The 17,015-nt window shown below is 34.4% G+C and overlaps 3 protein-coding genes and 1 pseudogene across 4 annotated transcripts in view; 1 reads left to right on the plus strand and 3 right to left on the minus strand.

Annotated features, from left to right (window-relative positions):
* Nucleotides 1–585, minus strand: part of LOC108754754 (ralBP1-associated Eps domain-containing protein 1) — a 4,515-nt gene extending 3,930 nt beyond the window's left edge. The window contains exon 1 of the mRNA XM_018497318.1: nucleotides 122–585. Coding sequence (XP_018352820.1) covers nucleotides 122–295 — 174 coding nt within the window. The 5' untranslated portion in view covers nucleotides 296–585. The remainder of the gene's footprint in view (nucleotides 1–121) is intronic.
* A 1,122-nt stretch (nucleotides 586–1,707) lies between these two features.
* Nucleotides 1,708–8,523, minus strand: LOC108754753. Of its 2 annotated transcripts, none has more exons than XM_018497317.1 (6): nucleotides 8,446–8,523; nucleotides 7,936–8,252; nucleotides 4,423–7,728; nucleotides 2,923–3,767; nucleotides 2,710–2,853; nucleotides 1,708–2,474 (listed from the first exon to the last, which is right to left on the minus strand). In XM_018497317.1, exons 2-6 carry the CDS (start codon nucleotides 8,186–8,188, stop codon nucleotides 2,247–2,249), a joined length of 4,776 nt encoding a protein of 1,591 aa, XP_018352819.1. In that variant the 5' UTR covers nucleotides 8,189–8,252; nucleotides 8,446–8,523; the 3' UTR covers nucleotides 1,708–2,246. The 2 variants fall into 2 exon arrangements, with proteins under 2 accessions (XP_018352819.1, XP_018352818.1); XM_018497316.1 differs by having other exon boundaries at nucleotides 2,923–3,779.
* Nucleotides 8,524–9,217: 694 nt separating this feature from the next.
* On the minus strand, nucleotides 9,218–11,444 carry LOC108754755 (ribonuclease P protein subunit p30). The gene is made up of 7 exons (XM_018497320.1): nucleotides 10,953–11,444; nucleotides 10,658–10,866; nucleotides 10,103–10,171; nucleotides 9,832–10,032; nucleotides 9,603–9,670; nucleotides 9,405–9,484; nucleotides 9,218–9,327 (listed from the first exon to the last, which is right to left on the minus strand). The coding sequence occupies exons 1-7, from the start codon at nucleotides 11,059–11,061 to the stop codon at nucleotides 9,218–9,220; spliced, it is 846 nt and encodes a 281-aa protein (XP_018352822.1). The 5' UTR covers nucleotides 11,062–11,444.
* Nucleotides 11,445–12,027: 583 nt separating this feature from the next.
* Nucleotides 12,028–14,361, plus strand: LOC108754610 (annotated as a pseudogene).
* Nucleotides 14,362–17,015: the final 2,654 nt, after the last annotated feature.

The following is a 17,015-nucleotide window of genomic DNA, read 5'->3' on the forward strand; positions in this document are numbered from 1 at the left end:
ATCTGTCCATCTGCACATATGTCACCTCGGTACAAAAAGCTCTCGAATACTGAGATGAAGTCTGTTACGACGATATCAGGGAAACGTCAATGTCACACTTCCATTATGCCACGGAGCTCACCTTCATCGTGACGTCCCGCGGCAGGTTAGCCGAGCGCAACAACTCGGCGACTTTGATCACGGGAACGCTGTCGCTGTCCGCATTCTCGCAGCAGTAGATGAATATGTCGCCGTAATAACGGTGCTCGGTCGCGGTCAGATGTAGACTCGCCATCGTCAATAACTCCCAATCCATCTTGACAGCTTGGCGCGTTCGCGCGGCCAAGAACAGTGCTCGTCCCCGGGCCTAGTTTGTCCCGCAGCGGGCCGCCTTTCCTTCTCCCACAACGCTCACTCGCGAATCTGCTTCACGCTCTGCTTCTCGGTGATCTGCAGCGGTTGCATCTCTCTCGCGGTTCTCTGCTGAAGAACCCAAGGAACGTCGTTCGCTGGCCGCTACGCCTGCAACTTCGTTTACGTGATTATCACTATCTCCGGCTGACTGGCTGACGCGATCGTGATGTTCGTGATGTTTGACATTACCATAATCCGTGTCGACTAACTCGTTCCGTGAGAAGTGTCAACTTCTAAGCGGTGGTGCGTGCGTAGGAACTTTATATTTATGATAGATACGTATTTATAGTGACAGAGTTGATAAAAAAACATATTTTAAACATGCTTAATTGATGTTTTTAATGTTTTAAATATGTTTTTTTATAATACTTTTTAAAGCGTATTTGAAATATTAAAAACATATTTAAGAAGAAACACAATATCTTAAAAAATATATATATTGGTTTTAGCAACTCTGATGATAAAAGAAAGTTTGACCACAAAGTTTTGTGTTTAATAAAACGTTAGTATTGTATATAGTATATTTAAAAAAAAACAAACTCTGAATTGTTATAATAAAATCTTATTAAATATAATAATACCAAAAATAATAATTAACATCAAAATAGCCACCTTTAACTTTTATCCAAGCTTCAAGACCTTTCGGAAATATATCACAATGATCGCGCATCTTTCCATGAATAAATTCTCCCAGGTAATCAATAAAGTGATCTTCACTAACCGATGAAAATCTTTTGATGCAGAATCTTTTTGATATTTCCTTTTAGGAAATAGACTACTTTCCTTTTAGGAAATACAGTTGACAGAAATCTTGTTCTGTATATCTTTATTATTCATTGAATAATAAAGCTAAGAAGAATGGGGAATGACGAAAACAGCCTTAATAAAGTGTAATTAACTCCAGAGTTTGTTTTTTTAAATATACATTACTACTACAGAGTTCTACATAGATCACTATATAATAATTTGATAAATACAAAACTTTGTGATCAAATTTTCTTAATTGTCAGCCTGGACATATTGCTAATAAAAAAAATGACACAAGTAAAAAATTAATATTTTTGAAATAATAAAAGAAAATGGACTCTAAAATCTTTAAGCTTCAGCTCGGTTTGTATCAATCTGTGTCTCTTCAGCTTCATTACTTGAGTCTCGAAAACAAACTGCTGAGCTTCGTGAAGTAAAATCTGTATAATACTTTCAATATTTCGCTTAATATTTATATGATACTCTCATTAATTTTACTTACACACTAGATTGCAAACAAAAGACTTAGAAAAAATTTTAGACAATAATATTAATTCAGACTGGTCAGCGAAATATATTTTACGATTCATATCACTCTGATCTAACGATATAACTAATTTAACTTCGATGCTGAACGTGAGCATCGAAGTTAAAAGATCGAATTGTTTTATAAGTAACAATGAACGTGGAAATTACATTATATCGCTGATACTTTGCTATCGCACACTACTTTCTTTTTCATATAAAAATAAATTCGATACTGTCCGATGATTGCTCGCATTTAATACAGTTTTTCTTCCTTTACTAAGATATCGCTATGAAATTGAGATTGTTATCAGTAGACAGAACACACGCGCATTTTCCATAGTTATTAAAATCATTCGGAAAGAGAAAAATTAAACGAGTAGTTTATAGCCATCAGACAGCGATTCCGATTTTTGAGAATGGGAAAAAGAAAACACCTACGACATCATTAACCGTACAAAATGGCTTGTGACTAGAAAAAATTCTTACGCACAATGTTCTGTAAAGAACGTTACTTTCGCTAATAGTTTTGCTGCAATAATTTAATTTTGAGTTTTTTTCATTTCGACGAAAAGCAACAGTCAGTATAGCGAAGAATCCTCCGCAATGATCGATATACTTTTCTTCGTGCTATCGTAGCGTCCGGTAATCAATTTCTGTCCAGATGTCTTAAATCGCAGCTGCATAGATGAATCTTCTCCCGGACTGCCGGTAATATTGTCAAAGTCCAAATTGCCGAAATGTTTTTCAAGTAAGTCCTCCAATTTCTTTGAGAGCACCTCAATCTTCTTTATTTGTTCATCGTCGTGCTGCAAAAAAAAACATTTGTTTTCTACTCTAATTGAAATCTACGCAAATTAAACAAAATCGAGAAAAATTCATCTCTCGAAACTAAATTTCTTTTTAAAAATTCAAATATTAAATTCAATCTAGTTTTGTGAATATTGAATGATGCAATTTCAGGCATCGATTTATTGCATCATATGATTTTTATAAGATAATTAAAGAAATAAATTGGATACAAAAAAATTGTCTATTTTTTACCTGATGATTTAATTTCGCGTTGTTAATAATGCGACGAAAATCTTGTACAGCGTGTTCGACTTTATGGTAAATCCGATTTTTCAGCTTGTACTCGATAAGCTCAAGAAACATCGGACTTTTAACAATCTTGCAGTAATCTTCCATCTGAAAATAAAAAAAAAATTATTTCATCAAATATTATACATATGTTGCTTTCTTTTCTTTGAAACTAACTATTAACGCGGATGAAGACTGGCCATCTTTATTATCGTACGAGAGTGTATATTTGATAATCTTCGCCTCGTCCATCTGCCAGATAGTTCGATGAATCGTTTCTAACTTATTGAATATCAGAGGACTGAGACTCTGTTTTCTCCTGGAACTGCACCACACCGTCCAGCCACGATCGCTCGATTTGCTGGCGCACTTGCCTTCCAAATGTTCCAAATCCTTTTTCTTCCCATGATTTGTTCTCATACTTGACATATTGTTTATTCTGACAGTGCCGACTTTCATGCACGATCCCTCCTCCAATTGCAGATCATTGCTGTCCGCATTTTTCATCGTCTTCTTGTCGGCCGATTTTCGTGATTTGTGTAGAAGTTGATAGGATTGTACGGGGTCGTTCCTCTGACACTTGCGGCCAGGAATTGGTATTACGGTGGTCACCGATGAATTGGTTGCGCACGACTTCAGCGGCTCTTTCTTTTCAAGGTGTAGATTGTTTGTTTTTATGGATCTTCGTACCGTTTCAGAATACGTGGCTCTTCCGACGTGACTTTCCAATTCTTTTGTCGACGTTTCGTCGTTCTTCGCGAAAGAACTAGAGACATGCTCGCGAGAGAAGATCGCTGGATATTCGCTATCGACGATTGTCACATGAGTCTTTATATCTGCATCCGTGGTTAACGACGATGCGAGCTGATCCGGTTTTACGTCAATTTCCGAGCTATTCGAAGACTCTAAACTTCGTCGATCTACGTCGTCCCTATGTCGCTTCTGCTTACCGATGATACTCACATTATTGAGAGTCCTGATCAGCCAGGAATCCGTTTTCACGTTGGTCTTGATACCGAGAGCTGTTGAACATGCTTTTTAGAAAAGGATTGTTTTGCTTATTACTAGGTACCACCTGCAAAAAGATCGCGAGACATTTTTAAATAGTTTCGATAATCTGAATGACGAAATACACGTGAAATCCTCGCGAGAAAGTTTATTATTTCAATATAATGCTTTACTCTTTACTCTAATAAAGTAGTGTTAATTAGTTCTTCCTCTGGTGAAAACTTTTTCCAGAATTTTAATATGAATTAGAACTTTTTTTTAGAGAATTTTTTCTTGAAATTTTTCATATATGTGAATTCTGAAATATTCAAAGGTTTCTTGGATTTTTATAATTTTTCAAAAAATAAACTTAATTTTTTTCATATTTTATTAGATTTTATTAGAAATTACAGAAATAAAAAATCTTAAAAATCTTAGAATATTTCACTGAAGTATGAAGAATTCTAGATAAGATGTAGACTTTGTCAGTACTTCTCTTCTGAAAAGTTCCAGTTTTTGTAAAAAAAAAAAATGTTTGTAAAAAACTGAGAAATTTTCTAAAAAGTCACAAAGTTATTCAAAAATTTAGAAATTTAAATAATTTAAAGAAGTTTATGAAAAATTCTGAAAAAAATTTTCAACAAAATTATCTAAAAAATATATATATATATATTTTATAAAATTCTTTACCATTCTCATCCTCGCGCGACTGAGACACTGAAACTACACTCATGCTAGGCGATAATCTGTACGTGGATTCCGAATCATCCTCTGAGGCTTCATAAGAAGACGCACAATCAGCGTTATCATGCTTTGACGATTTTGGATCACTCTGCTGAGACACGATTGTTAATGCTTCAGCAGGATCATCATTCTTATCTTCCTTCTCGCTGTTACTATCGTTGCAATCGACGTTTTTAGACGTATTACTACAGTCCTTTATGTTAAGGGCTTCAAGAAGTATCTCAGCCGAGGCGCACGCTGCTTTCCAGGTGACGTCCTGACGAGTGTCCTGCGACAGAGATTCTGTACGTTTCAAGATTCTAGGTGAACTCTCAAGATTGAATAGAGGCACGGGTAACTGCGAAGCTGGCGGGAACGAAGTTTTTATCAGCGTGGTATTGCCGATGTTGGTGGGCAAGGTTGACGCGTTCGCGTGAGATAGAGGCGTCGATGATGCTGGTATCGATACACTTTTTCCATTATTACCGCACACGTTGTGATGATTGCTCGCGTGTACATTGCGAGACCCGCTATTGCTTGATCGACGATTGGGTCTTCTTTGATGTCTCTTCTTGGGAACATTGTAGCTGCCCGGTTTCATGTACACTCGCACGTCTTCAGAGCTATCGTATTCTTCGGGCGCTTGTTGCACATGGAAACGATTGCCGATGAAGTTGCCAGCGGCCCAAGGTGTGCTCTGGATGTTCGATAGGTTTTGCAACGCCTGGAACTGCCGATTTGCGTCAAACTGCGGTTGCTTGGCTATAATCATCGAGTACTTGGGCATCTCCTGAATGAACAATCGCGGCGCCGAGTTCTCGTTCGTCCTTGGTTCCTCAAAGGTCGACGTGGCCGCTGGAGGCTGTGCGTTTCGCATGCTGGCGAACCAGGCTGACAAGTTGGCTGCCATTTCCTCGGATTCCTTATCGAATGTCCGTGGCTCGATCTGACTGAGTAGGATTACTTTATTTCTAGGTACAGCCGGGAGTTCTAGTTGCTCGGTTTGCGATTTGACATAAACTGGATTGATATTTGCGTTTTTAACTCCGTAAATCTGTTCGGTGTTATTGCTGCTTTTCGAATTGATGTCGGTACTAGGATAAGGCCCGAAAGTGGGATAACTGACTCTATACGTTGGAACACCTGTATTGGGAGTAGAATACGAAGAGTCCGAATGGCTGGATAAAGGAAACGTGAAGGATAAACAATTCCGCGCATACAGTCCGCTGTAGCTCATAGGAGCGTTCGTTGCTGAATGTTGAGATCGAATGGATTCGGTGTTATCGATTAATGCCAGCTTATCTTCCGACGTGTAATCGTGTCTTCTATCTTTCGTTGCGTCCGCGCTGCTTTCCATTACTTTGTTTCTCAGCTGGCAGAATTCGGCGTTCAGCGATTTCTGAGTGAAATCAAATTTCTTGGATAATGCGTCTTTCGTGCGAAGTTTATGACTTGCTAGATTGCCGATGTCGGAGTGACACACGGAGACGTTCGGCATAGACTTTGTGGTGTTAATCATGGACGATAAATTCTCAGTGATCGTCCATTTGCTCCGCAATTTGCTTTCTTTAGGATTCGTCGATTGTTGTTCCTGCTGACAGTTGGAGTTGTATTGAAAATTATGCAGACTGCTCGTTGGTAACGATGTCGATGTCGCGCTGCATGGTTTTTCCAGCGAAGATTTTTCAAGATTTTGTTGAGAAAGACAGCTCGGAAACAGTGGGACGAAAAGATTGTAGGTCGTATAAAGCGACACGTCGCCTGGAAATGACGATGTCATGTTGCGCTTCTGGTCCATCATCTCTTTATTTTCTCCAAACTTCTGAAAAGTCCGCACTATTTGCTTCAGTAATTCGCACGTGCTCTCTTCCCATGTTTGAAAGCGCGCGATCAACTCAGGATCTAATCTGTCCAGCAAATTAGGAAAATGCTGTTTGTTCAGATAGTTATCAAGGCTCAGCCATCCATTGCTAATGCGTAGAAGAGCGTTTATGAGATCATCGGCAAAAACTCGATCCCCCGCAAAGACCGGAATGCAAGTCGAGGATTTCGTGATCGCCGTCCTGGTGGCAGATGACAGACAAGTTAACCAGCTCCGTTTAGAATCCGTTTGCAAATCTTCAGAATCGAGAACACTTTCAGCCTGAGTGCATCCCCAGTAAGCTGTTTTTCGAATCAACTCTGGATACTGCGATCTGTCGACGCTCGAATCGTCCGTTTGAACGCCTACCGACGTTCTATTTTCGTACTCGGAGCAGAAATCTATAAACCAGTTCGTCTTGTTAGACATATTATCGCCTGCACCGTTGAACAACATAGAATCAATCTTGTTGCCAGGTTTCGATTCCTCCTTGCCTAAATCGTTCGAAGACGTGGTGTTACATAGAGCAGAGACCATCTTCTCGGCTTCGATAGTGAAGTCAAAGCTATTCGAAGACTCATCAGAGTAATGTTCCTCATCCGTCTTCGCGACGACAGAGAAAGATTTCTGCAAAGCACACTCGGCAGACTCGAGGCTTCTGTTATTTCCTGTGACAGTTTGCGCATCGTTTTTCGAAAGCGTTTCGGTCTGGGAAGGCCAGCCATTCTCGCTTTGATCGATTGGAATGACTTGAGACTCGCAGGCATTCGACGTCTTGTCTGCGTTATGCTTGAACGGTGCGAAATCTAATGTAGACGAAGGCTTGTCTCCTCGCGGTGGTGCAAGCATTAAATCAACAGGCGGATTCGAGAAGAGTGGAGAGGACTGCACTGTTGGAAATTGATTGTTGTTGAAGCTAGCTGTGCTGGTGTAAGGATTGAGGCTGGCAAGCGGGAAAGACGAGTTGGCGTTGACGGTTTGCAGACTGCAAGTATTTGTGGCCGAGATATTATAGTAGGAATTCTGCATCGGATGCTGTTGCTGTTGCTGCTGCTGCTGCTGCTGTTGCTGTTGTTGAATGTTCTGTCGATCTTGGATGAGACAGAGAGTCTGCATATCGGGTGGCTTAAAATTGAAGGGCTGCGGTAACAGATGCGTCACTCCAGAATTGTTACTGTAATGCTCGTTGTGCAACGGTCCAGCATGGGTGAACGTGGATGATGCTACTAAAAATGATGTGGTCGATGGAGGAATCGATGCAACACTGGTGGGTGGTTGATCGAAAAGTACTATAGGTTTTGGATTGTATGAGAGTTGCTGTTGCTGCTGCTGCTGCTGCTGCTGCTGCTGCTGCTGACAGTATTGCTGACCGCGGGACGGCTTGTTCTTGGCGTGCCATCGGTTGTTTTTACCTGCATTCGTGCAGAATATTTTAATTATCATTTTCGATTTGCATAACATCGTTAAAATTTGCGATTTTTTTTATTACTTTCAATGTTTTATTTTACTGAAAGACTGTTTCATGAAATATAATCGAGAAGAATGGAGAAAGAAAGAAGGAACTGATTTATATACAAGATTAGAGCTACAGTATATGAACTGCAGTCTATCTTTCAGACCTTGAAGTTGTAAATGGGCGGAATTCGGTGAAATAACGTGAGACTGAACGCTCGGATAAACGCACGAAGGATGAAGTGCTGTTCCACATGATTGAAGAGTCACCATTGGGCTACTGACGGGAGCATACAGAATTTGCTGTTGCTGCTGCTGTTGATGATGATAAATGGACGACGTTGTCGATGGGTTTGGGATCGAGGATGACTTGAGATGATGTACGGACGATCGATTTGAACGCGCGGCCGTCGGGCGCATGATCTGTCTGGTCCTTAAATCAAAATTGAATCCTCCACCGTCTCCGAGTCGATGTTAGCAGTTTCTATTAAATGACAGAATCTTTCGTGTTATCGGTATCGCAATGCAATTATCTGAGATATTTATCACGAATTATTCAAACTTAGAAGCAATTGGTTACGTTCTTCGCATTCACACGTCAAATTATATCACTTCATTATATTAACTTCGCGTTGATATTGTATTATATTTAACTTTGTGAAAAAATAATTATTTACTTGAATAAGACCATAACGCTGTTGTGATAATATATATTGCCACCAAAATGCATCACATTAAATGTAATAAAGTTAAGATAATGATAATTAAAAAATCCTTATATATATTTTTTTGAACTCATAGTGATAGTCGTTTATCTAATCGAGATGAACATAGCCGCTGTATCAGCTGTTGATTGAAGCTCATTTAACTTCTTATTAAAAAGAATTTTACAAATTTATAGAAATATCATTGTTTTTATTCTACAATGTTTTAAACAAATAGTTAATATATAAAATAATATTAATTCTATAATCTAATCCTACTATTTTACGGTAATATCGATTCTCGGTAAGAGTAGCATACTGCAAGATATATTAAATTATTATAAAAATCAAAACAATTTTTGTTACTTAAAGAAGATAAATCGTAATATGAGAATCCAGAACAAATGTTATAATTTAATATTGTTAATATTGTAACGTTTATCGTTACATAAATAATAGGATAAGCATGCATATACAATGTCTTACAAGAAAAGTACAAAACAGACTAACAGATGGCTCTTCCAGGTAAATTTCGTGCATGTTAAAAAACGATCGAATACTCAGCAAAAACAATCGCGATGTGCATAAATGATATTGTTGTACTTATAAGAATCATGAAATAGAAATTAGATAATATATATAGTTATTTATAAATATAATTTATTTAAAAAAAAAACATGTTATTAGCCTGTTACAAACATTTAATAGAATTTTTTATTAAATACAATATAAAAGTTAAATTTTTCTAATTTAAAGACTTTTTTCTTTGTTTCTTTCCTGTTTCTTCGTCCTCATTTACATCCGATTTTTTTGCAATCTCTATCGTAAACATTGACTTGCCAAATATTCGCTTTTCTGAAATACATAAAATAATAAATCTTTCTGATTCAGTCATATGTAAAATGTGGACTTAATAAATTATGATGACTTACTTGCTTTTAAAAGAAAAAGTTGACATTCGTTTAATATAACTGATTTTATTTTATCTCGTTTCAAACCCAATACAGATCCACTATGCGCCATAATAAAAATTGAATAATTATGGATAATATAGTCTATGCAACGCTTTTAATTTCGTCAATAAATTATTATATAAAATTCAGTACATTATGCATTAGATAAAAGGATACAGATTTATGATATCGTAAGGACTCCTGATTAAATTCCTATTGTTTGCACCACTAGATATGATTATGTTCTGTACATAAAAATAGATTGACTTAACATATTAATAAAATAAGTGTATTTAAAATTGTATTATTTACTACAGCAATGCGCAATAAAGTAAAATTGATTTAAATGAGAATTTAATATCTACATATATGTATCCAATGCATATTATAATAACTATATACATACCATGCTTACGCGGCACATTTGTAATTGATAAGAACGATGAAGAGCCGCTACACGTGTTTCTGGTCTCAAAAGATCTACGTACTGTATTTCAAAATATAGATCTCTTGCTATTGCCTGTCGATATACTTTTCGATTTATTTTTATGCCAGAAATTTCTGGCTTTATCGTAATAAGATCTACTTTTACGGTTTGACAAGCAAACTAAAAAAAAAAAATAAAAAAGAGATAAGTTCAATATAAATAAAAAATAAATAAGTTCAATATAACCAACCTCCAATATATCTTGCTTGGTTGGGACAAGAGCATATATATCATATTTTCTTAAATTCGGACATTGTGCCTATAATAACAGAATTACATTTAATACACAACATATTTTATTACTTCAATATAAACTTCAAGATAAACTTTTATTTTGAAAATCATATAACATAAACGTATAAACGTTTGTTTTTGATAGACACATTATAGAAATGCACCTTAATCTTTAAGCAGGTAGATGAGGTACTCAAAACATTCTCTCTCCAAATAAATTTTATTTTTACAGTTATATTTTTTAATAGCATGTATAAATTTAAATTATTTATACTCTTATGAGAAATGTAAAATTAATAAATTTTAAGAATATATATATATTGGGTAATACTTTTTATTTTCCTTCTTCAGAATAAAGTTTTTAAGATAACTATGCATGAGGACCTGTGGTCATCTACTTACTTAAGTTAATATATCAATACTTTACTTAAACTTAATGTTAAAATTTAAATTATTTTATCTTTCAAAATAAATGATTTCACAATATAAATTTTATAACATAAAACTATACCAATGTGTGCGCTTTTATAGAACTTGAACAAATAAATGTTAGCCTATTAAGTATACTCAGTTTTCCTTTCCATTTTTCATTCAGTTTTGAAACATCAATTGGGTCGGGTACCACACTTGTTACTTGCTTAGTTTCATCCTTCTTTTTTTTATCACTATCCATGGCACTTTCATTTACAGTTTGATTTAATGCCACTGTTCTATAATCCACTAAAGTCAAATAAATTCATAAGATAACGAAAATTAATTTCTAACTAATTAATTTCTTCTTGTTTTTTTACTTCACATTTACTTACTTTCATATAATCTCAATAAAATATCATTTAAATTATCTATCCCTCCTTCCGGTACATTTACACACAAGTCGAAAAAGCCTTTATTTAATTTGGAGGATTCCATTTTCATAAAATCTATCAGTATATGTTATTAATTACAACATCTACAAATAATAGCTAAACAAACGTGGTGAACAGAAGAAAATCGAATGTCGTAATAAGTAGACTCCAATGTTATAAAGAATTTTTATAGTAAAATGCAAGGAATTCAATGTTTATAGAAGCATTCAATAAACACTACACGTGCTATACATGTTGAACATTTCTCCCTATTGTGTGCTTCTTAGACAGACTTCTTTCTGAATATATTAAAGCAATCGATATTCGCCAATTATCACTTCGATAAGTAAAATCTTAACATTACACAAACTAAAGAAAACTACGTAACGATTTGACTACGCGGAATCGTATGTAGCAGTATACAGTTACAAGTCAGCTGTTCACAGCTGATGCCTTCCGCCATATTGCTGAATCATCAGACACATGTGTCGATGAATAAGCGCGCGCGATTTAGATTTGGTTGTAGTTTGAAAATAGAAAATGTGTTCGATAAATATGAATTTTCTCAAAAAAACATAACTATAAAATGAATTTATGGATAAAAATAGAATATGAGAAGGATTACAGAGAACTGACGGTGAAGTTATTAAGACGCCATTCTATGCAGATCGGATAAAAAACGCAGCAGAGATTAATCATTACGCAAATGATTTATTTGACAAAACTACTTTTTATTCTCAACACTCTGGATGATTAATCGGAAGTTGTATCGTTAATCACAGCACGCCTTGGAAAAAAGATGAGTCCTTGTTTCGTTTACAATTTTTAATTGCCGAAATACTAATTATCTTCGCTATCATATCTTTTCGATCAAAAGCCGGATACGCTATTTTAAATAAAACAATTTGCATAGAAAATAATAATTTGGAATGTATACTTGAACTGATTAGAACTATATAAAAACCGAGTTTATATTCCATGATTTAATACAATTCGAAGTGACTTGTTGGTTGAAACTACTAAATTAGACTTGATCATGGTATTTAAATTAGGACTCGTCATAATGATTACCTTCGCAAGTAGTATAGTACGTATTAAATCTTTTCGTAGCGCAAAGATATTAAAATTCTTAATAGAAAGTACATAGCTTCATCATTAACGTTAAACTTCAATAAAAAATAAAATAAAATTTACGCTTCAAATTATGCAAGAATAAAATTACTCTTCTTTTTAGCTTCGATTCTAATTTAAAATTAGGAAAGAAGAAAATTCATTAATTAAATCTTGATTTATAGTTAAAATATTAGTACCTTAATATTTAAAAAAAACATTAATTAGATTTTAGTTTACAGTTAAAGAAATATGCTTTAATATTAAACAAAAAACATAAGATTAAAAAGTGAATTAAAGAATCTATTCCTAAAATTCACTCTGTAAAAGCTAATTAAGTTAGGTCAAGATGATATAATTTCGAACATACAATTCTAAATAAAATAAAATAAAATATCTAATTTTAGAGATTCAAGTTTAGTAATCCTGATTTAATTATATGGAGGATACTGGAGGAAAAGCATCAAATAGAAAAAAATTAAATTTTAAACCTTGGAAATTTTATTTTGTTCAGAATTATACCATGCTTACAATTGTCATGTTACCCTGTTTATAGGCATACAAGAGATATTCCTATGTTCGTCCAAACAAGCAGTTATTTTACAATCGTGGATGCAGTTATGAACATCTACGTTATCAGTGGTCGAATAACGATGGAATCCCCGGTGAAGCTGAGAGAGATTATCCGATCTTCAATCGTGTGAGTTCCGTGGACACGATTCATGTGCGAATGGAACCGGGTTATTACACCGACCCTGAGGCCGATTGCCAAGCATATCACATCTGCCAACGCGGCGGCCGTAAGGATTCGTTCCTTTGTCCGAATGGTACGTTATTTAATCAGAAAAGACTGGTCTGCACATGGTGGTACACTGTGGATTGCTCCCGCGCGCAAAGTTTCTACTCCATTAACGAGGCGATTGCAAAAGCAATGAAGGAAGCTGATAGGTGAGCATGTATTACATAACGAATTGTTCAAAATACATACTATGTACTGTGCGTCCATATTCGCATATGATTACATAATCAACATCTCCTTATCTCCCATGATTTAAGCACAAAAAAATGTTACAGCAATATTTTAACATTCCCCCTGAGTTATCTCATAATAAAATGGAGCAATAAATAAGTCATGCGTCCCGTTAATTATAAAACAGGCACGCTACTTTCATTTGCACAGGAAAGCAATGAAACTCGTACTCCTCTGCTTTCAATTTTTCACCGTTGCGATTAAGTAGCATCTAAAGATCCGATGGATGTAACATCAATATGGTAACACCGTGTTGATATGATGTAAATTTCGCACCCACGCATATACATTAATTTTACTTTCTCCGTGCTTACTATAAAATTTGCTTTAAACATTCATAGAATTTTTGTATGTTTAATTTGCATATATCTATTTTTTTTAAACTTTATATCATTATACATATAACATCATACATATAACACCATACGTCGATCGGTTAATTTTGACACTACATTTGATCGCAAATTAATTAACTTTGATAACTCAAATCTCTGCGACTATAGTTTTATATTCTAACGATCTATTATTTTATTTTTGAACACCCTACCCAACTATGCACTTCACTCCATAACAACAGTACCGGATTTTTATTAAAGTAATTTTATAGTTAACTTGACGTATGTAATTACTATTTAACGATTGTATTAAAGAGAACTCAAAAACTAAAGGTTGAAACATTTACATTTTCTTAATTTATATCTTTAGATAATAAATTTTATATACGTATACGTGATTTAGTGTTAACTTGTATTGGCATTTTTATTGTCATCATATTTTTTTAATTTATATCTAATCTTTGTATCTATCTTTATAACTTTGTATTATTAGATTTATTCATAGACATATATTCTATTAATCATTAATCTTTATTCATAATTTTATAAATTCACTTGTTTCATTCTTTTACAAAGACGCATCAGACTAGCTGCTGAAAAGAAGCAGTCCTGGCGTGAATTTACCGTTGAGAATAGATCCTGGAATAAGAATTGTCAGAGCGAACGACGAGGATGGAACAAAGACAGCACTTTAATTCATCGTAATCAAGATTTAAATTTCTCTAAGCAGTTTCCTTATGAAGCACCCATGACATCTGCGCATCCTAAGTTTAAATCCTTACTGAATCTTCGTTACGGTAATTCCCATTTGCCAAAATCAAATTACAAAATTAGTACCGAATTTGGCAAGCAAGTGATTTCGCAGCATCAACCAACGTTTTACCTGTCCGTGTGATTTGTAATTAATCGAACAGTGTTCTCATATCATTCATAATATTATTAACATTTTAAATAAATATTATTAATAAATTGTCTTACTAAAATAAGTAATGTAACATGTGATTTTAATTTTTTGCTATTTTTGAAAAATTTGTATCGTTTATTTATATATTATATAGAATATAATTGACCGAAATGTATCATTTTTTAAGTTTAACAAAAAATATAATTATCTTGGAAATTACGTTTTTAATGCTTAAAGAAATTATTATAAAGTCTAAGAAGAAAAATAAAAAAGAATAGTTTAAATGATGAAACTACACAAAGCTTCAGCATATGGTAAGGATTCTAGTTTCCCCAGCATTCTGTTGCCCCAGTTAACAGACTTACAATTAGAATCGTATCTCATTAAGTTATGTATACCTTTATACTTGTTTCATATAATAAATCGTATGCACGAAACGATCATTACCACACAACAATACTTTATCCAAGAGACAATATTTTTATGACGTAGAAACGTTTTCTAGAACATCGAGATCTATGCTGTATGAAATGTATTCAAAAATAATTGCAACTAATTGGAGGAGCACTAAAAAATTATAAATTATCTAAAATAAACAGATTTAGATCATTTATAATTTTTTCATGCTCCTTCAATCATCAGTCACAATTATTTTCATAATAATTTATTATGAGAAAAAGAATTGTCACTGTTTTAATCTATCAATTATTGAGTATAAAATACATACATATAAATAGCAAATAAGAAATATAAAAATAAAGTTAAAACTTGTGGCAGTAAGCAGTTCTTCGATTTTGTAAAAACTAACGAGCTAAAAAAATTAATAAATGCTAAAGAGGGTCCCCGTCCTTATATTTCTCCTTGTTCCTAAATGGATTTCTCTAACATGAGCAACCTATCTAATCCCCTTATACTTTTTGCAGTCGAGCCACATTCAAGATAACTTCGGCTTATAATATCACGATTTATGGTTGAAGGAAGGGCTCTCGTCATCGATAAACGTGCGATGAATAAGCGATGGCGCAAACGCAGACACGGCTAGATACTTCTCTACGTTGTCTTTGATATTTCCCGGATTCTGAGAAAAAGGGGCAAACGCTGAGAGATCCACAAGAAAAAGACGTTTAGATCTTCTGAATCTATGTATATCTGTCCACTGCATCGCGTCGGTCGAGCACAGTCGAGCACCGATTCCACCGTCACGATCGTTCGCACGAAGGTCAATCGTGATTAGTGAGGATGGGTGCGCATCTCACTACCTTAATATTCTCACGGATCGCGAACTGAATGCTCCTATTCATAGCTTATGAACAGATGTAGATGTAGGAACGGACGTGCGTCAGTTATGACACACCGATTGCACCAAGTACTCGTACTGATATATCCACGAATCGATTCTCGTATCAATATGCAACCCGTGAAGAACATCAATCAAAAAGATGGATCTTAACGACCTTGATTAAATTTCTCGTTTTTCTACGTACGGGAAATTGCGCACTAAGTCCTCATTACCCGATCAGAAAGTAGTTTGAAAAATCTCTCATTAGAGAACAGCGAAATACAAAAAGAATATTTATGCGTATAAGAGAACTTATAATGGCGGCCAACTTTTTTAACGTATAGCCGCTAAAGAGGGTTCTTATTTGCGCAAACTGTGTGGAGCAATATCAGCTTCTAAAGTTGTGAAATATAAAATAAGCTAACAATAGCTAGGGGCTTCATTAAAATGTTCTTGATTATTACTATAGAGATGTTGTACTTTATTTATGACTTTTGTCGTAAATCAATGTAGTAAAGCACACATTAACAAAATTTTTATATTTCTCTTAATGACATATTTATTTATAGAAGAAAAAGATAGTAAGGAGGAAGTAATTGTTCAAAATAATAACGTTGTAAAATATGTACAATGTGAGTAAAATAAGCAGGTATCTTTAACATGCCAGATCTATTTTGGAAAAAGTAAAAATTTAAAGAAAAATCTTCATTTCTTATATTTTTTAAGACTTTAAAGAAAATCTTCCTTTTTTAAAAACTTTTTAAGAATTTATCTTACATATGGCAGAAATTCTTCTTATAAGTTGAATTATCACATACTTCAATTATCTCAATCCTCTTCCTTGTAATTATTACGAAATTCAATCAACAGCTAATTATTGCTTCACATAATAATCCGGCAAGTATCGTCGTAATAATAAAGAAATATTACGAAAAGAATAAAGCGCACAAGAGAGAGATGACAAGGACAACTTGTCTTTCTTTTTGAATGATTTGTCACTGATGTAATGCAATTGTTGTGAAGAGAGACTATGAAGATTACTGATAATTCATACTTTCTCGCTTTGTTTGCCCTGATTTTCATGAAGTTTAATGTATTCACAACATGGATATATTCAAATATTATAACTTGCTACATTGCAATCTTTTCTCACGATTATGTCGTAATCATAATTGTTCCGAGCATTAATGTGATCGATTTGTTGCAATACATTACTTCAATATTATGTAATGCAGATATTACCCCAATTTTTTTATCAATAAAAATTATTTATTGTTAGGACAAAATGACTTAACCGTTTCTTCTCACTTAAGGGATACCGCCGGATCGTGAGACAATTGTCGATGTTATATATATATATATATAT

Source organism: Trachymyrmex septentrionalis, unplaced genomic scaffold, assembly GCF_001594115.1.
Source record: "Trachymyrmex septentrionalis isolate Tsep2-gDNA-1 unplaced genomic scaffold, Tsep1.0 scaffold80, whole genome shotgun sequence".
NCBI classification, from domain to species: Eukaryota; Metazoa; Arthropoda; class Insecta; order Hymenoptera; family Formicidae; genus Trachymyrmex; species Trachymyrmex septentrionalis.

What these genes read in the sequence shown, in the direction of transcription:
- LOC108754755 (XM_018497320.1), bottom strand. Translation starts at nt 11,061, where the DNA reads ATGAAAATGGAATCCTCCAAATTAAATAAAGGCTTTTTCGACTTGTGT. An exon ending in CCTTACGATATCATAAATCT is followed by an intron (nt 9,485 to 9,602) that starts GTATCCTTTTAT and finishes TATGGCGCATAG; the next exon opens with TGGATCTGTATTGGGTTTGA. An exon ending in ACTTTTTCTTTTAAAAGCAA is followed by an intron (nt 9,328 to 9,404) that starts GTAAGTCATCAT and finishes TATGTATTTCAG; the next exon opens with AAAAGCGAATATTTGGCAAG.
- LOC108754753 (XM_018497316.1), bottom strand. Translation starts at nt 8,188, where the DNA reads ATGCGCCCGACGGCCGCGCGTTCAAATCGATCGTCCGTACATCATCTC. An exon ending in CGCCCATTTACAACTTCAAG is followed by an intron (nt 7,729 to 7,935) that starts GTCTGAAAGATA and finishes GCACGAATGCAG; the next exon opens with GTAAAAACAACCGATGGCAC. An exon ending in GTCGCGCGAGGATGAGAATG is followed by an intron (nt 3,780 to 4,422) that starts GTAAAGAATTTT and finishes TTTTCTAAAAAG; the next exon opens with CATGTTCAACAGCTCTCGGT.